This window comes from Corvus cornix, chromosome 1 (assembly GCF_000738735.6).
Source record: "Corvus cornix cornix isolate S_Up_H32 chromosome 1, ASM73873v5, whole genome shotgun sequence".
Classification (NCBI taxonomy): Eukaryota; Metazoa; Chordata; class Aves; order Passeriformes; family Corvidae; genus Corvus; species Corvus cornix.
Genome location: NC_046332.1, coordinates 55,748,802 through 55,772,846, shown reverse-complemented (window position 1 = coordinate 55,772,846; position 24,045 = coordinate 55,748,802). Strand labels below are relative to the sequence as shown.

Genomic DNA, 24,045 nt, shown 5'->3' with positions numbered 1-24,045 from the left:
TAATTTCTGGATTTGAATTGCTGCTTAGGAGTTTTAAGTCAGGAAGGATACACCTTTTAGGAGTTAGATGACCTTTTCCTTCCCATCTACATGGGCATTTTGTGGATATTTTGTATACTTTGAAACATCGAATGGCTCCTTCTGCTAGAAGTGCAGTACTGGACCAGTGTTTTTTAGTTGTGATCAAGTGTTGAGTTTTCCTATTGCAACAGAACAAGACTGTCAGAACTGGAAAGGGACAGAGATCTGGATGTTCTTTGATGATACACACATGTGAGTGGAGGTTTTGATCTCTGTTTGTAGAAGGATGATCAGGTTGCTCGCAGGGATGAAAGTAGGAGGTAGGGTATGGTGGAGTTTTCCTGTTCCCATCATGTTTCTAAAGAAGGCTATCTCTTCTCTCTTTCATCAGTAGGGATAAGGGGAAGAAAGTTTGGTGTGTAAATTTGGGCTCTGCTTTGCTTTGTTAGTGCTAGAATTTGAAGCTGTCTGCCCATCTGGGCTGGGGAGCTGCCTCAAGACTTGATATTCTGGTTGGAGCTTGAATACGAGCTGAAACTTAACTTCTCTTCCCTGGGGACTGGCAGATAAAAGGGAAATCTCTTCTATTTTAGTACTACACGTTAAGGACTAACAATCAGTACTACTCTGGCAGGTCCAGAGAAAATTGTTGTCTCTAATGGGGAATGTCATAATTACTGAAAACGTTCCTTTTTCTGTACAGGCTGTTGGATGAAACTTTTGGGTTGGGTTTTGTTCTTCCATCTGACTTTAGAATTCTGAAACCAGCACGCCTTTCTTGGTGGGAAGTGGCAAAGAGCTGTTCCACTGGAAGCATAAGCATAAAGAACCAATAGCCTCTTTTAGAGCCTAATTATCTCAGCCATTATATACTGGAAGCCAAATATAGTATTTTGCTTTTTAACCAATTACTCATCTCTTCTTTCAGGATCCTTCAGCTGTGCCAAATTCTGACAATGCCTTCACGCTGTTTTATGTGAAATTCAGAGCAGCTGCTCCCAAAGTCAGAGTAAGTAGGCTGGTAACTAACTTTTAAAAAGGAAGTTATGAAAATGAGGCTTGAATTTATTAGTGTGAATGCAAGGATTGCATATTGTGCAGGTGTGAATGTCTAAAGATTGCATTTTGTATCAGTGGAAAAAACTACAAATTATTTTCCAATTATTACAGAAAAGTAATTTACTGATAATACTTTTTTCTCTTTTTTTTGAGTAGACTCTTATTGAACAAGTAGAGCAAAGATCTGAAAAAATGCCAGAGTGAGTATGTCTACATAATTTATCTTCAACAGTTTTAAGTTTTGAAAATATTTACTTTTGTTTAAGTACTGTTAAACACATTATTTGTTTAAAAGAAAGTTTTAAAAATTGAAATTACGTAGAACTAAAGAGGGTATTAAATGCATTTTATGTGTGCCAGAAAATGATCTTCAGACACAGTTACAGTTCTAATTCCTTGGCTAGGTATCAGCAAGTTCTCAATGAAATCCATCAATGTTACCTCGACCAGCGGGAGCTTTTGCTTGGTCCAAGTATTGCTAGCACCGTTACAGAGTTAACCAGTCAGAATAACAGAGATCATTGTGCTCTGGTAGGTAAAGTAGTCATGTGTTGTGTGGGTTTTGTTATGTTTTAATCCCCTTCCCCCCAGGTAAAATGAACGTACTTAATTCAGTCATTCACATGCAGAATTGTTACTGTTGTCTGTGGGTTTGAATTGTTAACATTCTATTAATATTTTCAAGCCATACGTGTTTTGTTTCTGTAAAAACTCCACCCTGTTACAAACCTCACAAAGGGGGAAGGATAAAGAAGCATAAAATGCGGTTATTTAAATTTCAGAAACAAAAAAGGGACAGAAGTTGTACAATGAGCTTTTATTTGGCTGGTAACATCTTTTCAGTCCATGGTCTTAGAGTTCATCTCATTAATTTTGCATTTTACAAAGCTTCAGTTTGATCATAGCAGTAATAATCACAACATCACACATAATGTATAGTAGTAATACCTGTAATATCACTTGTGATACTGATGCAAAGAAAAGAATTTAAAAACCAAGTATTTGTATTTCTGTGAATGCAGGTACGAAGTGGTTGTGCCTTTATGGTCCATGTATGCCAGGACGAACACCAGCTTTACAATGAGTTCTTCACAAAACCAACACCAAAACTGGAGTAGGTGGTACATGCTGGTTTTGTTTTACTGCATGTTGTATTCAGTGTGTTGTGATGTAGCAGATTATATTATATGGCAAATAGGGCTGTGTTCAAGTGGTTTGGTAAGAACTAGCATGATAAAAAACCAACTTAATCACTTTAAGCATCAGAATTTCATGTTCTTATGTTTTCTTTTTCTTCAAGCAAAGCCGATAGCTCCCATTCTCCATAAAAAATCTTTGCAAATGCTCTGTAGACAGTCTGAAAGAGATAAAGATACTCAGGTACTTTGGAATAGCTATAGAAGTCTATAGGTCTCAGCTGTTTTTGTACAGCCTCTTTTGCACAGCCTGTTGCACAAGTGCTTTCATTTGCTTCTGTCTGAAATTAGGCTGATGAACTCCAGCTATTTTTCCTGGAGGATTTAATGAGCTGCCCTTACTGTCAAGGAATAATTGCATGTTGCCTGTGTTTGGGCTGAACAGAAGGCAGGGTAGTGGATGCCTGACAAAAACAGTGTCTCTTATCTCCTCTGCCTAGACCTAAAAGAGGGACAGGTTGTTATTTCACACAGTAATTGTATTGTAAAAGTATTGTAAAGTTTTTTACAACAGACTTGTAATAGTAAAACAATTGAATAAATTATGCCCCTTCTCCAGTTTTCTGACGTGTTTTAGTATTGATATTTAGTTTTGAAATTTGGGTAGGTCATGTTCCCTTGCTATAAAGTTCCTAACTAAAGCATATTCCTATTAATATAATTGAGACACTGTTTTTGAGAGTTGGAGTGTCTTAAATAGAGGGCAGCTTGAGTTGAACAAGTGTGTAACCTGAAAAAAAGACTGCCCACTACCCTCCACATCCTTCAAAGCTAAAGGAACACCAAACCTGCATAAAGCCTCACTAGAGATCAGCCACAGTGCCAGAGTAGTTCCAGTCTTTTCTGAGAAATTGTGGCCTCTTGTGGGGCATGCTCAGAATTTGAGGTGACCTAACTAAATTTGTTTAAGAATCAATTTAGCTGTCCCAGTCCCAATCCTGAGAGTAAACATCCCAAATTGGAATCAGTGTAAAATGTTGTTCAGCCAGAAATTTTGTCGCTAGTGCTGTTCACACCAAGAATGAGAATAGACTTCTAATTTTTTTTTTTTTAATTTTGATGGAATGTAGTTTACCTCATTTCCTAAGAACTTGCTTCCCTTTTTTTTTGCGTACATTTAAATAAAATATTTTAAGAAAAATGTTTCAAATAGTAGCTACTTTATTAGGTTTCTCTTAGCATAATACATAGCTCCATTTTCTTTTCTGCAGTGCTGAGGTGCTCTGAAGACATTACAGACAGGTGGCTATGTACAGATAAAAGAGTTTACCAAAATTCTACCCAAGAGCAGAGATCTGAGATTGGGTGTTGTATTTAATAATGAGGCTGGTGAAACTTTCTCTTTTGTTTCTGCTTTTGACTTGGAGAGTTACTGTTTTACCAAACTGCTTATAGTGCTATAGGATGCAAAGGAAGAGGCATTCAAAATGTTCTGAGTATTCTTTCATGAGCATTTTTGTTCCCTCGCTGAGGAACTGAAATGTCCTTGTCCTATTGACAGACATTCTTTGTGAATCAGAAAAAAAATAGTGCAGTAAACACAATATCTTTATCACACTGTGATTACTTCAGTGTTGTTGATGTTTATATTTCCAAATCTAACTGGGGAATTGAATTTTCAGCTACTGGCAATAGTATTAGTGCCTAATCTGTGATTAGTGAAGGGAGCATTGAGAATGGCAAAAATGTCTAGAGTGAGTGCTTTTGGTGTCTTAACCAAGATACGTATCACTCTGAACATGAAAGAAAAAAATAAATTGAAGTGGGATTTCTGGTGTCTCACTGCATTGATCTCATAACTTCAGTTAGATTGGAGAGTGTGCTCTGAGATGTTGGTAGCTGTTACAGAAAACATTACCAAGCTTCTCCTCCTGCGTCCCTCTTTGTGTGCTCCTGGTTCTAATACACTGCTGAGTTCTTGGAATCAGATGAGCCTTTTCTTGGGGGAAAATTGGGGTTATGATTCTGAGCTCAGCAGGAGCATTTTTTTACACAGAAGGGAAATAAACCAGTTTGCATCATCTTCCCTTTGTGACAGGTTGAGTTGCTGGTTGGTGTGTGTAGGTTTTTTATTTGTTTATTTGGGTTTTTTAAATTGTATTGTAAAATGAGTTAAAAACAGAAACACCATTTTTAAGCAGTTGGTATACCGCATCTTTTAAAAGGAAAAGTTTTCCCACTTTGTAGGAGTAATGGATTTATGTTTTAAACAGTCTTGTCTAAAGTCTTCTATGGCACTTGTTTTCTCACCCTCCTTTCAAAAATCTTTGCCACAAAATAATCTATGTTTGTGACAAAATTTTCTTCTGCTTTTGGGGGATCCTGAAAGTATTTTGCTTTGTTTTATTTTTCCTTCATAGTGAACTCTTGGAGAAGTTGTGTCTTTCATTGTATGATGTCCTGAGACCAATGATCATCCATGTCATTCACTTAGAGACGCTTTCTGAACTCTGTGGGATTCTCAAAAATGAGATGCTTGAGGATCATGTACAGAACAATGGTAACTCATAGATGGAAGATGATTGTTTTTAAGTGTCTTCTTAACTGATAAAATTATTTAATTGCATAGTCAAAAACTCTAGATGCTTCTTTCATTCTAGTGGATCTTAAACTCATCTTTGACATGTTTGTGTAAAATTAATTATGCTTTTTCATTTATAGTGAAGGTCTGTATTTATGGGTCTGTGCCTAGCTTCAGTTAAAGTAATGTACTGATGTTAGTCTTGTTTTCTCCAGATCGTACAAATGCAAGCAAGCATCCACCCAGTGCATATGCATGCACAAGGATTGATTTAAATCACCTTTTCAAATGAGTGAATTGCTTTACTTGGCCCTGCTACTGCATCACCCATGTAGAGCTTTCTGCATAATGATGATAAAACAAAGGAATGCAAATTGATTTTTTTTTTTTCAATTCTCCTTAATATTGTGTTTCCCAGTCTAGAAATTGTAACTTCAGCAGAGGAGTTAAGTAGTAGTGTAGATTTTGGAATTTTGTAAGTATGCAGAGCTCAAAGTCTCATAGGAGTGAGCTGACCTGGTGTCTCATTTCCTTAGTATGACCAGTGCATAATGGAATCCTTTCACAGTCTTTATTGCACCAGGCAATAAACAGAGATCATACTTGGTAGCTGGTGTATCATCCAGTGTAGCTCTTTGTCGCTGAAGCTGTGCCAGTAATCATGAAGAATTGTTCACTTTCCTGGAACTGTAATTGTAACACTGTTGGGAATGAGCAAAAACTTGCTGACTTAATCTTTTGGCTTATCATAAGAAGTGTCTTCCTACTACTTAAATTTGGGCTGATACAATAATTCTTAAGTTTGATGTGAGCTGCTTTGCTTCATCTGTTTTTATCAACTCCCAACAGTCGCACCACGGGTATTGGCTGTGACAGAACCAAAGCCACCTTGCTTTGTTGTTCCCGCCAAAATTCCACTTAATGTACCCAGGTCTGAAATAGAACACTTAATTCTAACAAGGCATATGATGACATCAGTGTAAGGTTGCATTTTCATGTTCTGATGAAAATCTGGGGAGCCAAAGCAACTGCAGCATGGAGTTCAGTAATTCCTTGTTTGTCACAGATTTGTCTGCATGCTGCTGTTCCAAAAATAGCCAGACTCCATCTGCAGCTAGCCAGGTTTTTGTGGTTCTATATGTGGTATTTCAAACGTAGGTTTCTATGAGCTTGTTTTGTAATTAACAAGTTTGTGCCTTCCTTCCCTTTGTCAGCTGAACAACTGGGCGCATTTGCAGCTGGTGTCAAGCAGATGTTGGAAGATGTACAAGAGCGCCTTGTCTATAGGACACATATTTACATTCAGACTGACATCACTGGCTACAAGCCTGCGCCAGGCGACCTCGCCTATCCCGACAAGCTGGAAATGATGGAGGTACAGCCTCAGCTTTTTCATTGTCCTTGATTAGTGTTCTTTTTACATGCAGTGTATGCAGTCGTGCAGTACAGTGCTTTGCAGCTTGGGTTTTCCAGTTCTTAGGTATATTTAGTGTTACTGGCATTTTCAAATTGACACCTGCTGATTAACTTATGACCCTAAACTAGATGCCAAAAAACTGTTTATGTCAAACTTAGTGACATTGACAATAGTTCTCACAGTTAACAGTTTTATCCAAACTTGAAGCTTCTGAATTTTTATTTACATTCATAAGTAGTAGGTATTACCCAGTGTATTTTCTAGTTGAGCTGGAATTGAAGAGAAGCTTTAGACAGCCCCAGTTAGCTGCAAGTTTGTTTTTAGAATAACTGGTCAGCTAGCTATTGGCAGGTATGTGTGTACCCTATGCTCAGGCAGTGTGAGAGGAGACTTGCTTTAGATAATTTAACATGTTAGTAATGGCTTCCAGTAACCTTTTTCAAGTCCTTATCAGTATTAGCCATTTCTGTAGTCATTCCAAATCCTTTGAGGCAACATTCCTGTTGAAATGGATCAAACTAATTCTACTTATTTTAAAAGGTTAATACTATATTGATGAGAGGTTCAGAATGGAACAACTCACAGAAATAAATAAATGGGCAATGAGAAACCTGAAATGAGTTTTTGATTAGAACAAGATGTATTTGATATGCATTTGATATGCAACTGCATGAACACTGCATGGAAGTAGTAAAACTTAGTAAAAATCTCCCCTCCAAGTAACTATTGCCATTCACGTTGTAATGGGAGACCAGAGCTTTTAAAGGACTGAGGTGACTGAGAATGGCCTTTCCAACATGGACTGTTGGAAATCCAAATTTTGTTGCTGTATTTTGCTTTCCATCTAGCTGCCAGAATAGCTGGTGGTGCTTAGAAAATTGTAGGACTTCCAGCTGACCAGTTGGTAGAGAAGCTGCTGTTTGACTTCAGAATCAGAACATTACTTATATAAAGCACAGAGGCTGGCTATCTATCTATCTATCTGTCTGTCTATCTATCTATCTGTCTATCTATCTATCTATGTCTGTCTCTCTGTCTGTCTCTCTGTCTACCTGAAATATATGTATTTTGCTGTGGGCTGAAAGAAATTAACATAGTAACTGTATCTTACTGTGCTCAGTTCTTGCCTGCAAACAGACAAAACACTGAGAAACTTACCACTAGTGAGCTCATGTTGCGATGATATTGTCTTTATACACATTAAAGCTTCTTTTGTGTTCAGTTTGTACTTTGGCAATTATGTGGGATATCCATAGGGTTTTAAATGCTGAAGCTAGTGAGTTTGTTGAGTACATGCTCTTTGTACTGAAAGTTCAAAGACTAATGAACATCTTTAGGCAAGTGATGCTGCTGCTTGGTCTGTATGAAGCCTTATTTTCTAACAAGGGTCCTGTGGCCCTTCAGTTAGGAAGAGAAAGTTCATTCCATGTTGAGAAATTATGCTGCTCTTCACATGTGCTCATAAGACTCCTGTTTTTGCCTGGTTTGAGATTCATTTTGCTACTTGATTGCTTTTAAACCTCAAAACCTTGCTATTTAGAGAGACCTTCTGTCTTAGTAAATGAATTATTAAAATGCTAAAAGCACAGGGCAGAGATGTTTCTTGTGCTGTTCTGCTCAAATATTAATGCAGTTCTTTGCCCATTCTTGCTGCCTCTTGTTGCTTTGAAGCAGACCAAGTAGTGGAAAAGGTTGTGTGGAAATGTTGAGCAATGTTAGGGGAAAGCTTTTGGTTGAACTACTGCAGGGAATAAACTAGAGAGTACTTGCAGGCCATCTGCACATATCATTTATGGAAAAAAAGCCATCACAAAAATGATCTGTTTAAAATCTAAGTAAGTGTTGAGCTGGGTTACCCTAATTTGAGCTTTTCTTTCTAGGTGGCTTTATAGGTCATTATTTAGAGATCAGTAAAAACAGGCAAAATGGAAAGAACAGAGTATTACACACATATGTATTTGTGAATCTTCATTTTATTGCAATATTTCTGCTACTGTTTTGGAAACATCTGCCTATTTCTTCTAAATGTCTTTGAAACACTGGGAGCTGAGTGCAGCTGATTCCTTTTGCAATTCAGCATGCTTTTTTCTGTTGTAACCAAAGCAGTGTTATGTGATATTAAAATATTATTGTGTATCTTTCTTTGCAGCAAATTGCACAGAGTTTAAAAGAGGAACAGAAGAAGCTGCCATCTGAAGCTTCATTTTCAGATGTCCGGCTAGAAGGTCCCGAGTCCTGCAGCTTAGTTAAATCTGGTATGAAATACATCTCATATTGTCAAATTAATGCATAAAGCTCATGGGATGTGAGCATTAACTTGAACCATCTGTGAGAAACTTGCATGTGTCTTAAAGGGTTATTTTCCTAGAGAAATTCATAAGTGATTTTGAGAGGCGAACTTTGTCTCAAAGTTCTTAGTTTTATATTTTTTTATGAGAAACAGCCTAATCTTGTTCTTTTGGTGGCATTTCTTTGTGCTCCCAGTGCAGTCCATTTTGTGAAGCAACTACTTTTGCAGCCAACAGCATCTATTGTACTTACATAAAGTATAAAGCTGAGCTTTTGTATTCTCCACTGAAAAGTAGCCGTGCCTTCAAGATATGTACTTGAGGATGCTTTTGTTTGTTAGCTGTGCTAAGATGACAAAGGTGATTTGGTGTGTCAGGCACATCTCTTAAATTGCAGGTATTTACAATAATTCTTAATTTAGTCCTTGACATTTTAAACATGTGACGCGTGTGTCTGTAAATTACAGCAAATTGGAATAAAATTTCATAAAGTGTGGCTGTTCTGATGCCAGTCATTCGAGTGTTACAAATATGTAAATTATCGTCAAAGATCCAGGAAGAATTTCTCCTTCTATTTTATCATTGTTCAGAATGGTACAGCATTATTTCCCCAGCAGCATCTTTCTCAGCTCTTTATCACTTGTTTCTTGTATCCTTTTTGATTGCATGGTAGTTTCTTGCCTTTGGCTTGGAAGGTCTGCAGAGGTGTTTCTAGCTGGACCCCACAAATCCCATTGAGAATAGGGTTCATCATACTTCACCCCAGGTGTATGGAACTTGCAAGTCCTGTAAATCTCACCTGCATTCAGGAAATGGAAGGAACCTATGTGGTATAATTTGAGGATGTGTCTGAGATAATTTGGATTATTTTCCCTTCTGAGGTGCCTCTCTCCCATTTCAGTACCTGCAGGAGTAGCTGAAATGACTAACAAATGGCCTAGGAACCTCCAACTGGTAGCTCAAGATTTTACAGGCTTTCTAATTACTGTGACAATAAATTCATAGTTGCAAAAGGTAGAAAGATATTACTGGATTATTTCAGGTGATTTCTGCACTGATCACATAAACACAAGTACATTTTCCATCAGACTTCGGTCTGTCAGGTGTTGTGAAAATCCATTTTGAGCATACAGTATTATTATGAAGGTTACTCAGGAGGAGCACTTTTTTATGTTTGCAACAACCTCATTACAAAATCGGTTTTGCTGTTCTTTTTGCAGTTATTGAAGTTATGTTTAAACGCTATATTTTCTGCAACTGTTTAATCCATGTAGGATTATCCCCAGCAGAAAGGAAAGCATGAAGAAATAAAATTAATAGAATGTTTTTTCCTTTTTTTTCCCTAAGCATTTCCTGTAAGTCCTTGATCTCTAACCATTTCTTTTTCCTATTTTCTCTTGTGCTTTTATTTTTTAAAGTAACTGATCATTTCAGCTGTTTAGCTGAATGGGAGGTGTGTGTCATTGGAGACATGCTGTAAAACTAACTCATTAAAAAAGGTCGAGCTGGGCCACCCCTGAAAGCAAATTCATGTCTTTCACACGTTTGTGCTCTATTCACATCGAAATCCAGTACTGACCCGCTCAGAAGGAAAAAAAGTGAACCTGTTAGAGTAAAATACAATGTCTTATTTCTGTGTAGAGAGTATAAAATGCAGTCGATATTACAGTCTCCTTTGGTTGAAAGGACAGATGGGCAAGTTTTTCATGTGTGTATTTTGCTTTTAAACAGGTTCAGCTGAATCCCTTAATCCCAGGCATCAGACCACGATTTCACCAGCAGATCTGCATGGAATGTGGTATCCTACTGTCAGAAGGACTCTAGTGTGTCTCTCCAAACTGTACAGATGTATAGATGTATGCAAAAATTTCCTTATCTAATTTTTTAGGTGAAGTTATAAAGCGTGTATAGCACCGTGTCAAAATATTTTAATACAAACTAGGAATGGACAACTACTGGCCTCTAACCTCTTAGTCTTTCTGCTGCTATCTTTATGTAAAACAAGTGAACTGACAAACTTAGGTCATCATTTCTAAGACAGTTTTATATTTGTAGAATTAGAAAAATGGCACTGATTTGTACATTTATTGCTTTTGCTGTTACAGAAATAATTTAGTGTCTGATGTTCAAGATACTGGTCTCACCAAAGTTGAGGAGTGAATAGGACAAGAAAAAATAGAAAGTTCTGGGTCAATTACACGGAATGGTTTTATTGCTGAAATTACATGAATGTTGTGAATGTGTTTGTGTGATGTCTCTGGTCTTAAAAATGGTGACTCTACTGCTTCTACATTTTGGAAATGTTGTGAAAATGTTTTTGTGGCACATTTCTTCATGTTTCAAAATGTAGGAGACATTTCCAAAGTTTAAGACAGTAGAAATTTTCATGTCTAGCAGAGACAGAAGCAGTGTTTATTTAACACATATTTTAAGACTTTCCCATTAGAATCTGTTTTATGTTGCTTACTTAACAGCATATGAGGCTGATAAGCCTCTGAAGAAACTGATGCAAGTGGTTTTGCTTTTCTGCATGTGTTGTATCTTTATTAGATGCATTTAATGGATTTCAAAATATCTTTGATGGGTGTATATGAAACTCCTGCCAAGATGCTATTGCTAAAAAAGAAGCTGGAAAATACTAATGCTGTATTGCTTAAAATATCAATCCCATTAAAGATAGATGAATATTTGCCCTTGTTTTCAGCTAGGCCTTTATAAATGAGGTGATTTCTGCGTTGTTTGCAAGGCTCATTTATAGTGTGTCTGCACAGAGTTCATTTAGTTCTACTCTGAGATACTGTAGCAGAACTGGTACCCCCTTGCCTGCACCCTGTAGATAGGGAAGACATGAATGAAGTGGTGCTGGCGAGTCTGGAGCACTCAGGGCTCTCATGTGCTCCGTTGCAGTGCACAGCCATGGGCAGGCTGTGTTCCTGTGGCTGGCTCAGCCGTAGGATCGTGTTGCTGCCACTTAAGGACTTGATCCATGTCCCCTGGGCCATGGCAGCTGTCACATTTGTTTACTAAGCTGTCACAAGTGTGAGGTAATTTGAGTCTGCCTGAGGTTAAGATCACTCGAATGATCTCGTGTCTGTTGCAGATGTAGCTTGCACGCACAGGTAGTTGCCCTGACACACAAAGAGGTGTTGGTCAGGTTACCCAGCAAACACCGTTCATGCTGTTGGCTCTGAATGTGTGAGGTGTCACTGACCATGTCACTACCCAGCTGCCAGTTCAGAGCTGCAGGGTGAGCAGGGCATGCTTGTGTGGGTACCTGCATCCAGCCTGAGTGTTTGTAGCAAGCTTTTGTATGTGAATGCTCCATCCTGTGTTGCTGCATTTAGCCAGTATGTTTGTAGCTAGTTAATCTGGAGTTCTGTAAGGTGGTGAACACATTGTTCACAAACTGCAACTCTTAAAATTCTGCTTAAGCTTTGCTAACACCTTTTTTATTGGTCTGATTTCCTCTTCCCTGCAGAGGGCAGTGTTTCAGGGATTATCACAAGAGGCCTTATCTGCCTGCATCCAGTCACTGCTGGGAGCTGCTGATTCCATCAGCAAAAACAAGGTCAGAATCTGTGCTTTGGGTATGATTTCCACAGTCCCCACCCCCAGCCCCTTGTATATCTAAAGTCATGAAGCAGCAGTTCAGAATTCTGTTAAAATCTTAGTCAAGGCATGTTACTCTGCCTCTAGAGACTTGATGGATTTGCCAGTTCTTAGTTATGGTTAATGTATTGCAGGGCAAAGACAATGATTTACATGCTAGCCTATCTCTGAAAAGGTGGAATACAGATCGTAGCAGTTGTGTTTACAGGCTGCTCTAACCCATGGGAAATGATGCCTAAAGAAAAGTTTCTGCTAGAGGACTTTGCTCCCTGTATTTATTTTCACTGCCTGCTATTCTTTTCTCTTTTTCTCTGCCTCTGTTGTTTGAATTTTCAAAAATCTTTCTGACTGTTACATTCACTGGGAAGAAGTTTTAAGTATTCTCTGCTGAGAGCTCTACTGTCAAAATGTTTGATCTCATGTGTTGCTCAGAATTCAATGCAGATTCATCAGGTCATTTAAACTTTAACTGTTAGTTTAAGTAGTTGGAGTAAACTTTCTTTTTTCCTGTCACAGTTCCTTTAAATCCTGTAGTAATTTGCTAATTCCTAACAGCCAGTAAATGAATTAAAAAAAAAAAAGTCTTAGTAGGCTAAAATTGTTGGATTTTTAGAAGCAGTAAATATTTAGTAATGAAAAAAGTTTTAGTTCTGATTGGAAATGATCTGTTTTGAAGTATTTCTTTTGAGTGTCCTTTGAAAAATATCTGTTAAACATAGTATCTTTAAAAAGAAATTCAAGCTACACTTCCCTTTAGCTTGAGCAGATAGCTATTTTCTGTGTAACTGATTCAGAATTCTACAGTTAAATACCCATTCCAGCACTGTGTACCTGGCCAACATTGACTTAAAAGTATTGCAGAGAATGAAACTCATCCTGCAGTGACCCCTAAATAGGTTGGCCCAGAACTAGGATCTCTATCACTTTGTTCTTGCTGCATGTTAATTTAACATTTTCTGGTGAAATGATGCATATAAGAATTAATAAAAAAGCCAAACCCAAACAACTCAAGAAGCCCTTTCCACCACTCATTTCTTGTGGAATTTCAATTTGTTGAAACTGCAGATTTAAATCTGATTTCTTCTTTTCTGTTTTATTTAACATTATATCAAGGAAGGTTCTCCAGCTTGCAAAAGCAAATTTGAATTCTTGAGTCCTTCTCCTTTCACCTCAGTGAGCCATGAACTTTAAAGATTAAAACCAGCACTCAGTATAAAGCATGTAGCTAAAATAACAGGCAGTGCAAAACTGATCATCTCGGTGGTGTGAATTTGGCCTTCTTTTATTCTTTGTATCTTTGCTGTACTGTTTAGAAATTAACTAAGCTTTGTGTTTAATGACATGAGAGAAATGCGCTGTAAGACCTTTGCAGAAAAGCACAGTTAATCAAGGTTATTACAGGAACATTAACTTTTTTTAGTCATTGTAATGATGAAAACTAATTTAGAACTTCATGTTTTTCAACTATAAATTATATGAATTGCATGAAATAATTCCTCTCTCTTAAGAAGAATAAATTTGTATCTTTCAAATAGTGGATACCTGTACTTAATGAGGACATTTAGTAATACGGCTGTGTAATCTAATTCTTCTAAGAAATGGGAATAAAGTCTGCTTCTGTAGTACACTGTATTAGGAATAGTACAGAAGTGGGATTTGTTGATCCCACAGTGTAGTTAATGGCACTACAGACTAATGGAAAAAGGTTGTTAACTAATAAAAGTGGAAATGTTGAAACTTTGCTCTTCATTTAATTGTTTGGGGTTTTGTTTTTTTTTTTTACATGTAATGCATGTTCTTTCTCTTGTGCTGTAGACCCAGGTTGATGGACAGCTTTTCTTAATAAAACACCTTTTGATTCTTCGTGAACAAATTGCTCCTTTCCACACTGATTTCACCATTAAGGAAATTTCCCTGGACCTTAAGAAAACTAGAGGTACTAAACAGTTGCTGGCTACAGAATGGGATGGGATTGTCCTCCCTTAATGTGCCAGCACAGGTTTTGGGTTTATTTTATGTTCACTTGCAATGACCTGTATGCTTTTTTCTAATCTCTTGCTTTGTTCCTAGCTTCTCTGAAAAAAACCAAAACTGTTCTCCTCCTCAGGGCAATTCAAGATGTAGCTAACAAATTCTTTATTTTTGTATGAAATGCGTTTGCCTGCTTTTGCTGCTGACCTAACTTATTTATCCAGTCTTTTTTAAGAACAGCTAAGTAATCTACATTTTTATTGCACAGACGTGTCTTTCCCCTTTTCTGACCTGTTAAAGGAATATCTCTTCTTACTGGTGCTTAGCAGGTGAATTTAACAATACATGGTCAACTTACCTGGAACAAATTAAGATTTCCTGGACCTTTGTGTGAACTTTTTTGTTTTGGGAAAGATTTTTTATTTTGCAAGTTCAATAAATAGTATTGTTGGGTGATATTATGTAGCAAGCGTGTCCCTTGTAGGAAGTGAAAATAGAAGTAGTGGCCATGACCATGGTTTTTGAAATTGTACTATTGTTCCCCTGTAAAATTCAGGAAAAAAGCTCTCAATACAAAACTGAACTGTCATGCACTTTCCAAGCTGTAAGGATAATGCGAAAAACTACGGGAAGCATGTCAAGTTTCTCTCCTTCCATTCCAGAAGAGAAAGCTGAAGAAGTAACTCCTCTTTCCTGCTGTCTGATTTGCTGCAGTCTTAACTCTGAAGCAAGCATTTCTTACACTAACCATTTCACTTGTTGCATTTGAACATCAATGAAACCTCCTACCTGTTGAGTGGTTTCTAGTTGACTGGAGGTTAAAGGGCAAATACATCCTTTTGGTGTCTTGTCCTGGCTGACACACAAGTTTGTTCTCCATCTTCATTTAATGGAATAAATTTTTGTGCCAGCCAGTACTTTGCAGGTGGTAGTGGTAAGTACTGGAAAATACTTTCTTTATGTTGGGTGGTGGAGGCAGTGGTGTTGAAAATATGTATGTTGTGCTTAGTTCTTTCTGTGGTGTAGCATAGGCCAGTAGGGCTTTTATATTTGGGATGAATTGTAGAAGAAAACCTGGCTAATAATTTTACTGTGTTCTAGACAAACTTCCTGCACACAGATTTAAGATCTAATTTGGTATTTACAGACGAAGAGATACTGCTTACTGTAAAAGTCATGCTTTTGCCCAATTTTTTGAAGTAGTATAATGTTAAGGTTCATGTAACTGAAATATGCAGTGGGATAAAGGACTAGCTCATAGGCTTCTAAACAAGAATTTGGGAAGTCTTTGGAATTTCTGATGTTTCTGGTAAAAAATTCAGAGAACAAAAATAATCTTTCTCTGTGGTCACCTTTCACTGCATAGGAGTGCAGATTCTTAGTTCAGTGCAACACCTACAAGCCTGCGTATTTGGTATTCCCTCTTTATTTAACGCCTCAGAGAACACTTCTTTTACTCTTAGGTCTTGTTTCCCTCCCTCTGTTTTATACAGAGTGCCTAATTCCTTTTGAAATGAAAAAAAAGAAACCAGATAGATGTGTAGGATGTTACACAGTAGGGTAATAAGCTATACTGCAACTATTGATAATTTTCTTTTTCCCTATTTGACTAGATTTCAGCTTGACAGCATCCTGTTAAGACTATAGATGTAATTCCAGTATCTTGTCTTAGTTACAGACATTGTTGGTTTTCCTTCTTGGGACTTCTGTGGAGAACATAATCATGAATGTTTATCAACCTTGATGCTTTGTTTTTAGTCCTAACTAAAACAAAAAAATTAAGTTCAGAGCACCAATTTGTAGTTCTTTCATGCAACTGTACTTGGTTTTCCCAGGCAGTGTGTGCAAAATTCTGCATATTGTTTGTAAACGCTTAAATAGCTTATGTAAAAGTCTTCCACTTGGAGATACAGTGACAGGAAGCAGAGAGCTCACACAATTTTCATGCTCATAGCACTGCAGTAACTTGTTTGTTTCTTGTAATTTATTTATCTGTTTAGACTGTGCAACTGTTAGGTTCAGGTGTACCATAGGTGCCATTGAAAAATAGTGAATTAAGCTTTATGTGCTTCTGTGCATGTGCACTTGTGCATCATTAATGTTACAGTTATAATCATTCATGCTGGGCCATTTTTTATGCATAAATGAGGGATTAGAGTTTGTAGTTCCTGGAGGTGAATGGCATTGACTTACAGTGTGAGTGACTTTCTGATTCACAGATGCAGCATTTAAAATCCTGAATCCTAAGACAGTTTCAAGATTTTTTAGGCTAAACAGCAACAACGCCTTGATACAGTTCTTACTGGAGGTAATGTGGAGTCTTATTGCATTAAGAAAAATTGGGTCATTTAAGTGTGTGGTGATCTCTGGCAAATAAAAAGAAGAGAATTGTCATTCTCTGTTTAAGGGTACTCCAGAAATCAGAGAACATTATATCGACTCCAAGAAAGACGTAGATCGTCATCTGAAATCAGCTTGTGAGCAGTTTATTCAGCAGCAAACCAAACAGTTTATAGAACAGCTGGAGGAGTTCATGACAAAGGTACAAAGGTGTTGTATGTTTGTTAACCTAACTGAAGTACTGGTAGGACAAAGGAATTGGTATTTAAATTGGTTATGGGACAAGCTGCTAGTGCTCTGTGATTAGCTGAAGATAATATTCTTTCCTTTTAAGTTCCAACAAAGCAATTTTCCAGGCATTTTTGAGATTAATGAGTTAAAGGAACATGACATAGTTTGTTTTTAAAAGCAACCCTAACCCTTGTGTTCTTTGATCAAGAAGCTTTAGCTTTTCATTGAAGTGGAACAGGTGTGTGAAAGTTGGCAGGAGCTTTTCTTTTTGCAGAACCACTTTGACTGCATTTGTAAGCCTTCAAAAACAGCCTTGGGTCATGTGTGTTCTTGAGGGAGGTCTTAGAGTATGAGATGTCTTGTTACAATACATTTCATTCTAGAACCTGCTCTAGAGGTCAGGATTTCTAGGTATCTTGAGAAAACCTCACAATAGGATATATTCTGGACTGTAGGTGCTGAGAATAAGTGACATGACCTCTCAGAAAGTGGGGCTACAGCATTGCATGGACTGCAGATATCCCAGCTGCTGATTTTTGAGAATTTAGAAGATTACAGTATTAAATTTACTCATACCTGTCACACTGGGGTAGAGGTCAGTGGCAAGCCTAAAATGTAGATGGGTAACTGGTGAGATTGATAGATTGTCTGAGTGATCTCAATGATTCATTTGGAATCTGGGGAGTTTGACTAAGCTGCTTAAGGATAAATCTCTTTTGAGGTTTTGTATCCTTAGATGCCTAAACATCTTTGTAAATTTAATCCCATTTTGAATTTTACTTTCAAGAATTTATCACAGCTGTAATTTTGAATTGCATTTCTGTAAAGCTGCTTCCCCTGTGTGTTGTTAAGTCAGGTCATAGAAGAGAGAGAGCAGTGGAGATTCCATGCACTGTGGTATCTGAGTTGCGCTGTTTTTATTTGGTCACTTTGTTGTGAACTCAACTGAAAGAAACATCATTTTGTTGATTTTACTTGTTTTAGGTAGCTGCTTTAAAAACAATGGCCACTCAAGGAGGTCCCAATTACAGCCTTTCACAGCAACCTTGGGCACAGCCAGGTATTTACTTTGGTTTATATTCATGTTACTAATAGGAAACTGAAGAGGTGGTCAGAATAACTTGGACTGAGAGACTGTGATTGATTTTGAAAAATTCTGCGTATAAGAACTGTCTACCTTTTTATTGCAAATCCTGGCTTTCTTTTTTGCTTGTGTGCTATTTGAAATGTCTTAAGCCAGCTCTAAAAACCTGACAAACTTCAGAATATGTAATTAATTGGTGCAGTAGATTAATGCCTTGAGTATTTCTCAAGCTGTGACTGTTCTTGCATGTAAACAGCATTTCTGCAACTGCATACAGAATGTGCTTAAGGAATTAATTGATTACGTTATAATAAAGCTTTTGCTTTTGTAGGAAAGAATGTATCCTCATTGAAGCCCTTATTGTCTGTACATTTGGTATTTACTTTGGTTTCAGTTTTTCTGTCATTATGCAAAAATGGAATCCGGGTTTGTTTCCCTCTTTTTAAAAATTTAAATGTCAATGCTTCATAGGAACATTTGGAGCAGTTTTAGATGTTCCTAGGTTGTTTTGCTCTTCATATTACAAAGTTGTGCTTCTGGGTGGAAAAATCTGATTATTCCAATTCATACATTGGAACCTTCTGTTGTATCATATTCTTAAGATGCAAAGCCAACCATGTTCATACATAATTCAGTGCTGCTCAATGGGTCAGACACTCTCAAGGGCTAACTTGAGCTTCTACTTAACATCTCCCACTTCTTCAGGAGTATTTTTAATGTTTGTTTGGAGATAATTATGTGTGTAGAGATTGAAGTAGAGCTTCTGCTGTTTCTTGGAGTCATTTGTCTGGGAAACAGGACTAGGCAAAAAGTTTAGATGTGGCAGAAGCTGAAGGGGGGAAAACCCCACATAGGATATTAACTGCAGTACTTTAAAACTACAGAATGTATTTTTCCCCTGGCCTTTAAGCAATGATCTTGTAGAATCATTAAAATTCCGAGCAATAAAGAGAGAGGGTCTTGTCTGACAGAGGATTCCGGTCTGATTGATTCAAAATCCAGATTACGGTGCAGTCTTTCCTCCCACAGACACGGCCTGTGATCAATAAGGAGAATTTGTGATATTCTGTTCTCTTTACTAGCACTGTTTATTTCCTAGCAGTTCCTTTTCCAGATAAATTTTCTGGGAGGGAGCCTATGTAGAACTTTGCTTTTTTTGTTGCTGTTGGAGGGCTGTGATTTCAGAAACATCAGGAGGATGTGGTAGCTTTCAGAAATGGGGTGGATGCATTTTCTGCAGGGAAAGGAAGCAGTATCTGGCACGCTGTGGTCCTGTGATGGGTTTGATACTGCACAGCCCAGCCGCCCCCTCTCTCCCTTCCACTCAAACCTGTGGTAATGATCTGCCCAGAAGAGTGGAGGTGATTTTCTGGAGCGTAGGTTTCAGCGAGCCAAACTCCGCTTTAGCCTGTTAAACATATTTTCTTTTACTTTCAGCAAAGATCAACGATCTAGTCTCTTCCACTTACAAGACGATAAAAACAAAGTTGCCGTCAACTTTACGAAGCATGTCCTTATACTTGTCCAATAAAGATACAGAGTTAATTCTGTTTAAGCCAGTCAGGGTGAGTATTGCTGCCATGTTTTCCTGGAGGTGTTTCGTGGTGCTATCTGTAGCTTAAAAATGCCAAATCCAAACTGCTCTTGCTTCTGCTACACAACACACACATATGACAGGGAAGTAACTGCTGCTCTTTATTCTGTACATCTTCCACTTGGCACCAAATGAACTACCATAAAGAAAATTAACTCTGTCCAACACCAAACCAGTAGGTTTTGGTCACTTATGCATGGCAGGAACACCAGAAGCAGAGAGGATGATACAGATTCAGTGGAAAACCTACTGTAAACCACCAGAAGAACCAAGCTTGAGTTTTAAACTTCCAGATGCAGGACTCAGTGTTTCACTTTAGCACATCTTAGCTGAAGTTTTTATCTCACAACTAATGTGGATTCCTTGTAGCTGTTTTGGTGCTTGTTTTAGACAAGTTCTTAATGCTTGGCTGCTTGCCCCTACCCCATCACTTCAGTAGCTATTCCATGTACATTGTGCTTGTTCTGGTTCGTGTTTAAGATGGGTGTTACGTTTTTTAATATTGATTTTTTTCTTCTTTCTTTTAAAAGAATAACATTCAGCAAATGTTCCAGAAACTCCATACTCTGTTAAAGGAAGAATTCAGTAATGAAGACCTCCAGATCATAGCTTGTCCTTCAATGGAACAGGTATATATTGAAGCTCCCTATTTTATCAGTTGGTCTTCCATGTGACTGGCTTTTTTAAACGTTGATTTTTTTCATTTTTTGTTATTTCCAGTGTTCAGAGTCCTTATTTATTTTTTATCTTACTTAATCCTGGATGATTAAACTTTGGGCTTTTTCTGATCTTTAGGCTCTCAGCTAGGAGGAGGCTTTGTTTGGTTGGGTTTTTTTAATAAATATCTAATAGATTTTCTTAAACCAAGGTGGTGATTGATGTTGCTGGGGATTGGGTTGTACAGCACTGTAGAAGAGTCTTGCCATTTCCTGGCATTGTCTTCCTGGAAAGGTATCAAAGCCAGTGAATATGCCTTAAAAAAACCTGTGCATTTGAAGGCATCTTGCTTTTGACAAATACAAAAAGCAGCAGCTTTTACATTTAGGAAGCACGAGAATGAATTACTAGAGTGCATCTGAAGTGAATTGTATTGAGGAAATGTGCAGATGTTTGTGGAAGTGTAACCCTACATGGTAAGGTCTTTAGTCTCAGAGATGATTTGGGTTAAGAATTTTCTGTATTAGGATTCTCTGTCAGAAACCAAGTAGGCTTTTAAAAATGTCACTTGGACCTTAGTAGTCTAGGGAATGTGGGTAGAATCTTGATTATCACAGGATGACAGGTATTTAAACAGGTAATCTAGTTTATGGATTAGAGGATGTTGCCTGCAGTGCGTGTGGCCCCAGGAATGTGTGATAACTGTCCTGGAGCACTGAGTGGGAGTGATGCACCATGAGGAGGTGGGGTTATCCTAGAGGAGGTGGCTTCCTCTAATTGTTTATCTGATGAACCCTGGGATCACTTATCCTGCAAACTGAAGTGTATGGAAAACAATATTGTAATGTGTAGGAAACAAATATTGTGAAGGATCCCAAATGTGTTTCAGATATTTGAGATGAATGGTAACATTTTTTGCCAGTGTGCCAGTTCTTTGGAATTTCTTGACAACACATGAAGATATCTTAGGAAGTTTGTCACAGTAGTTTTGACTGCTGAAATGAGTGGTCAGCATCATCAGCAGCTGAATTTTAAAAAGCCTGTGAGTAGGCATTTAAATGGAAATTTTGGCTGTTGTTTTGTAATTGTCTTCTGATTAATGTGCTTCCCCGGAATCCTGTTTAAAGGTTAAAATATGATACATCAGTTTTGTAACTTGGTTGCTCTGTCTAACATAGACTTTCATTTTGTCTTTCAGGTGAACTTACTGTTGTCTATGTCCAAGTAGCCCAACAGTGAGGCTGCTTGGAATAAGCTTCAGCTGAATGCCAGGCAGTGAAGGGAATGCAAAGACATTTGCTTAAAGTAAACGAAGGATACCACTGTGCAGTCCAGTCTGCATCAAAACTATCCAGGCTGCTAAACCCTGTTTTAGGGAAAAAAACCAAAATGAACTGGTTTGTTGATTTGTTAAAGGTCTTCCTGTTCACTGGCTTGAGAAGTGGGCCGAAGAAAATGAAACAAAAACCCCTTTGCTGATCACTCTTATGGAAGCTCAGTTACTGCCTTTTCCAGATATTTTCAAAATTGAAAACCTTTTTTGTTGTTTTTTTTTAATGTAAAAGCCATTCTGGCTTTCCCTTAATGAGCTGATACAGGCAATGGAAAGTCACACTTTCAAAGACACGCTGGTTATACAGTGCAGGGAATCAAATGAGAGCAGGAATAGTTATTTGTGAGACTTGGAAGGTGAGCACATTGGTATGACAATTTGACTTAAGCAGGCATGCTCTGAGTTTTTCTTTAACTTCCCTGAAAATCCTGGTAATCCATCACATGCTTGAAAATAATTCAGAGGTTCTTGCTTGGGAAAACTTAATTTCCCACATGTGAAGTGTTTCTTGGAACACTGGATGTTCTGTCTTTCTTATACTCTTGTGATTGGGAGCTGTGAGGTCTGACCTGAAGTTTCATACTCTAGCCTTTCTCCATGTAAAGAGTCTCACATCCTTGGGATTTGCAATGGAAAGCTGTGCAATATAATTTCTGTTGTTTCTGAGGGAACTGCATGTTTTCAGATGCTTTCCAGCAAGGCTTAGCATTGAGGTTTTCAGGTACTTAGTTTTAGGGCAGAGTTGGTTTTTTTGCCTTTCCCAAGATCAGATGGTGGTGTCACATGGTTTAAAGTGGGAACTGGGTCTGGAACTTGCACAGCCTTTGTGCCCTGGAGTAAGTGCTAATCAGGAGTGTGGGGATGCCTGAAACTCGATGTGCAAGGCTGTCAAATCTGCATTGTAGAGAGAGGTTAAGTACTCGGTAAGTGGTAAACAGTGCAGGCTGTTGGGTGAGCATTAATTGGACATTTGTGTGGAAAGCTGGATGCTAAATGCCTGGCCCTTAATGCAGTGAGCACTTCAGAGTGTCTCAGTGTTTAAATCTTCATTGTGCAGCCCTGCAGAATGAAATTGTAGTGGGTGATGTGGCAGATTTTTAACTTATTTATAAAGCCTGTTTTGTACTTTTGAATATGAAGAAATCTCCTTGCACATGGGTGGTATTTTGATTTAATAATTTTCCTGTTATAAATAACAAGGCTGGAGTATAAGATGGTAGGATGGAAAGCTACCACAAGAAATGTTGCAGCAGTGGTGCACAGGTACATAAATGGTACTCATAGGACCTTACATGACTCCTTAAAAATTAACTAAAGGAACTAACAAGGAGAAAAACTTGCCCTCTCCCTTTACTTTTGTAGAAATACAGGCTGTAAAATAATGTCCAGTGTGTTGTAATATATGTATATTTGTTTTTTATAAAGTTTTTCAGAGGACTGCATGGTCACTGTACAGAGTTATGACTGACTTAATACAGACATTGTACAGAAGAGATGTGAAGGGTAAACCATGGCAGTAGTCACTCTTGTGCTTGGGATCTTTTTCTCTCTTAGAGTACCCAGACAGCTCTAGGACAGCTGGTGGAAAGATTAGAAGAGCAATCAGTTTATACAGCCTGTTTGCTAAATGAACATTTGTTTAAACATGTACAGTTTCAGATATTTACGTTTACAAATAGTGTAAATACTTTCAAAAGATTAATTTAAGATGCTTTATATTATCTGACTAGAAACTTGCTGGTTTTAATTTTTTTAAATAAAAATGTTGCCTCCTATTTTGGTCCAAGAGTTAAGCTTTATTCTGTATCCTGAGGCTTGTCTGTCAAGATAACTGTAATACAGAGACAATAAATATCCTGTAAGCACAGGCAGTGCATTGCTGAGAAGTGTTCTTTTTTTAGCAGTGAGAGAATTGAGTTTATTTGGCACAGATATATACCTTAGTGCTGAATGTACAGCTAATTGTTAAATTAATGCCTCTTTATGGTTATAATAAAAGTAAATTTGTATTTTCTTTACTGACAAGCAATCTTGTGTGACTAAATAGTCTCTTTCCTTGCAATTTTGTTAGGAGGAAGGAACCACAACTATAATACAAGAACTTACTTTAACTAAGTTGGCTTTTACTAAGAGAGCTTGGGAGGTAGTGGCAGAAAACACTAGTATTACTGTATTTGATGACTGTTCTTGCCTGGATTTTCAAAGACTCATCTACCCAGAGTTTCTCATTACCCCAGAGTGCTCTTCTGGCCCTTGGTGTTGTAAAACACATTATCCAGAAGCTTCTAGTTTGCCCCCTATAATGCCAGCATGAAGTTTCCCTTCACCCTCTGGCTTTCACAATGTCATTGGAATGAACTATCAAAGGAAAAGCTCTCCTTCCCTGTGGAATTTGGCTTCTGTCTGAGCGGTGTGGGGCAGTGATGTGTGACTAGAGCTTCCTGGTTGCTTGGAGCCTCCTCTAGGGGTCTGGCCCTTTGGATTGTGTCTTGTAAATGAGGTGAATGCCTGGCCAGCTTTTGGACACCAGTGGTGCCTGCAGCAAAATCTGCTGTGCCATGTGTTTTTCAAGCAAAATGTAATAGTCCTTTTCTCAAACTGCATATTTGGTATTGACCAAGTGATGCGGGTATGAAAAGGAGGAAGAGTCTGTGCTGCTGAAGCAAATCCTGATGACTGCAGGTAGATCCAGCTCTGTCCACAAATGCTGTTTTCTGCTCTTGT

At 37.9% G+C, this 24,045-nt stretch overlaps 1 protein-coding gene across 1 annotated transcript in view; it reads left to right on the top strand.

Moving 5' to 3' along the window:
* The window catches only part of COG3 (component of oligomeric golgi complex 3), a 31,242-nt gene extending 7,892 nt beyond the window's left edge, over window positions 1–23,350 (top strand). Inside the window, exons 8-23 of the mRNA XM_039567789.1 lie at window positions 950–1,030; window positions 1,237–1,280; window positions 1,485–1,611; window positions 2,103–2,194; window positions 4,637–4,776; window positions 6,012–6,172; window positions 8,364–8,469; window positions 10,234–10,358; window positions 11,981–12,070; window positions 13,927–14,047; window positions 16,302–16,390; window positions 16,490–16,624; window positions 17,638–17,713; window positions 19,175–19,302; window positions 19,862–19,960; window positions 21,187–23,350. Of these exons, the coding sequence (XP_039423723.1) occupies window positions 950–1,030; window positions 1,237–1,280; window positions 1,485–1,611; window positions 2,103–2,194; window positions 4,637–4,776; window positions 6,012–6,172; window positions 8,364–8,469; window positions 10,234–10,358; window positions 11,981–12,070; window positions 13,927–14,047; window positions 16,302–16,390; window positions 16,490–16,624; window positions 17,638–17,713; window positions 19,175–19,302; window positions 19,862–19,960; window positions 21,187–21,216 (1,644 nt within the window). The 3' untranslated portion in view covers window positions 21,217–23,350. The remainder of the gene's footprint in view (window positions 1–949; window positions 1,031–1,236; window positions 1,281–1,484; window positions 1,612–2,102; window positions 2,195–4,636; window positions 4,777–6,011; window positions 6,173–8,363; window positions 8,470–10,233; window positions 10,359–11,980; window positions 12,071–13,926; window positions 14,048–16,301; window positions 16,391–16,489; window positions 16,625–17,637; window positions 17,714–19,174; window positions 19,303–19,861; window positions 19,961–21,186) is intronic.
* Window positions 23,351–24,045: the final 695 nt, after the last annotated feature.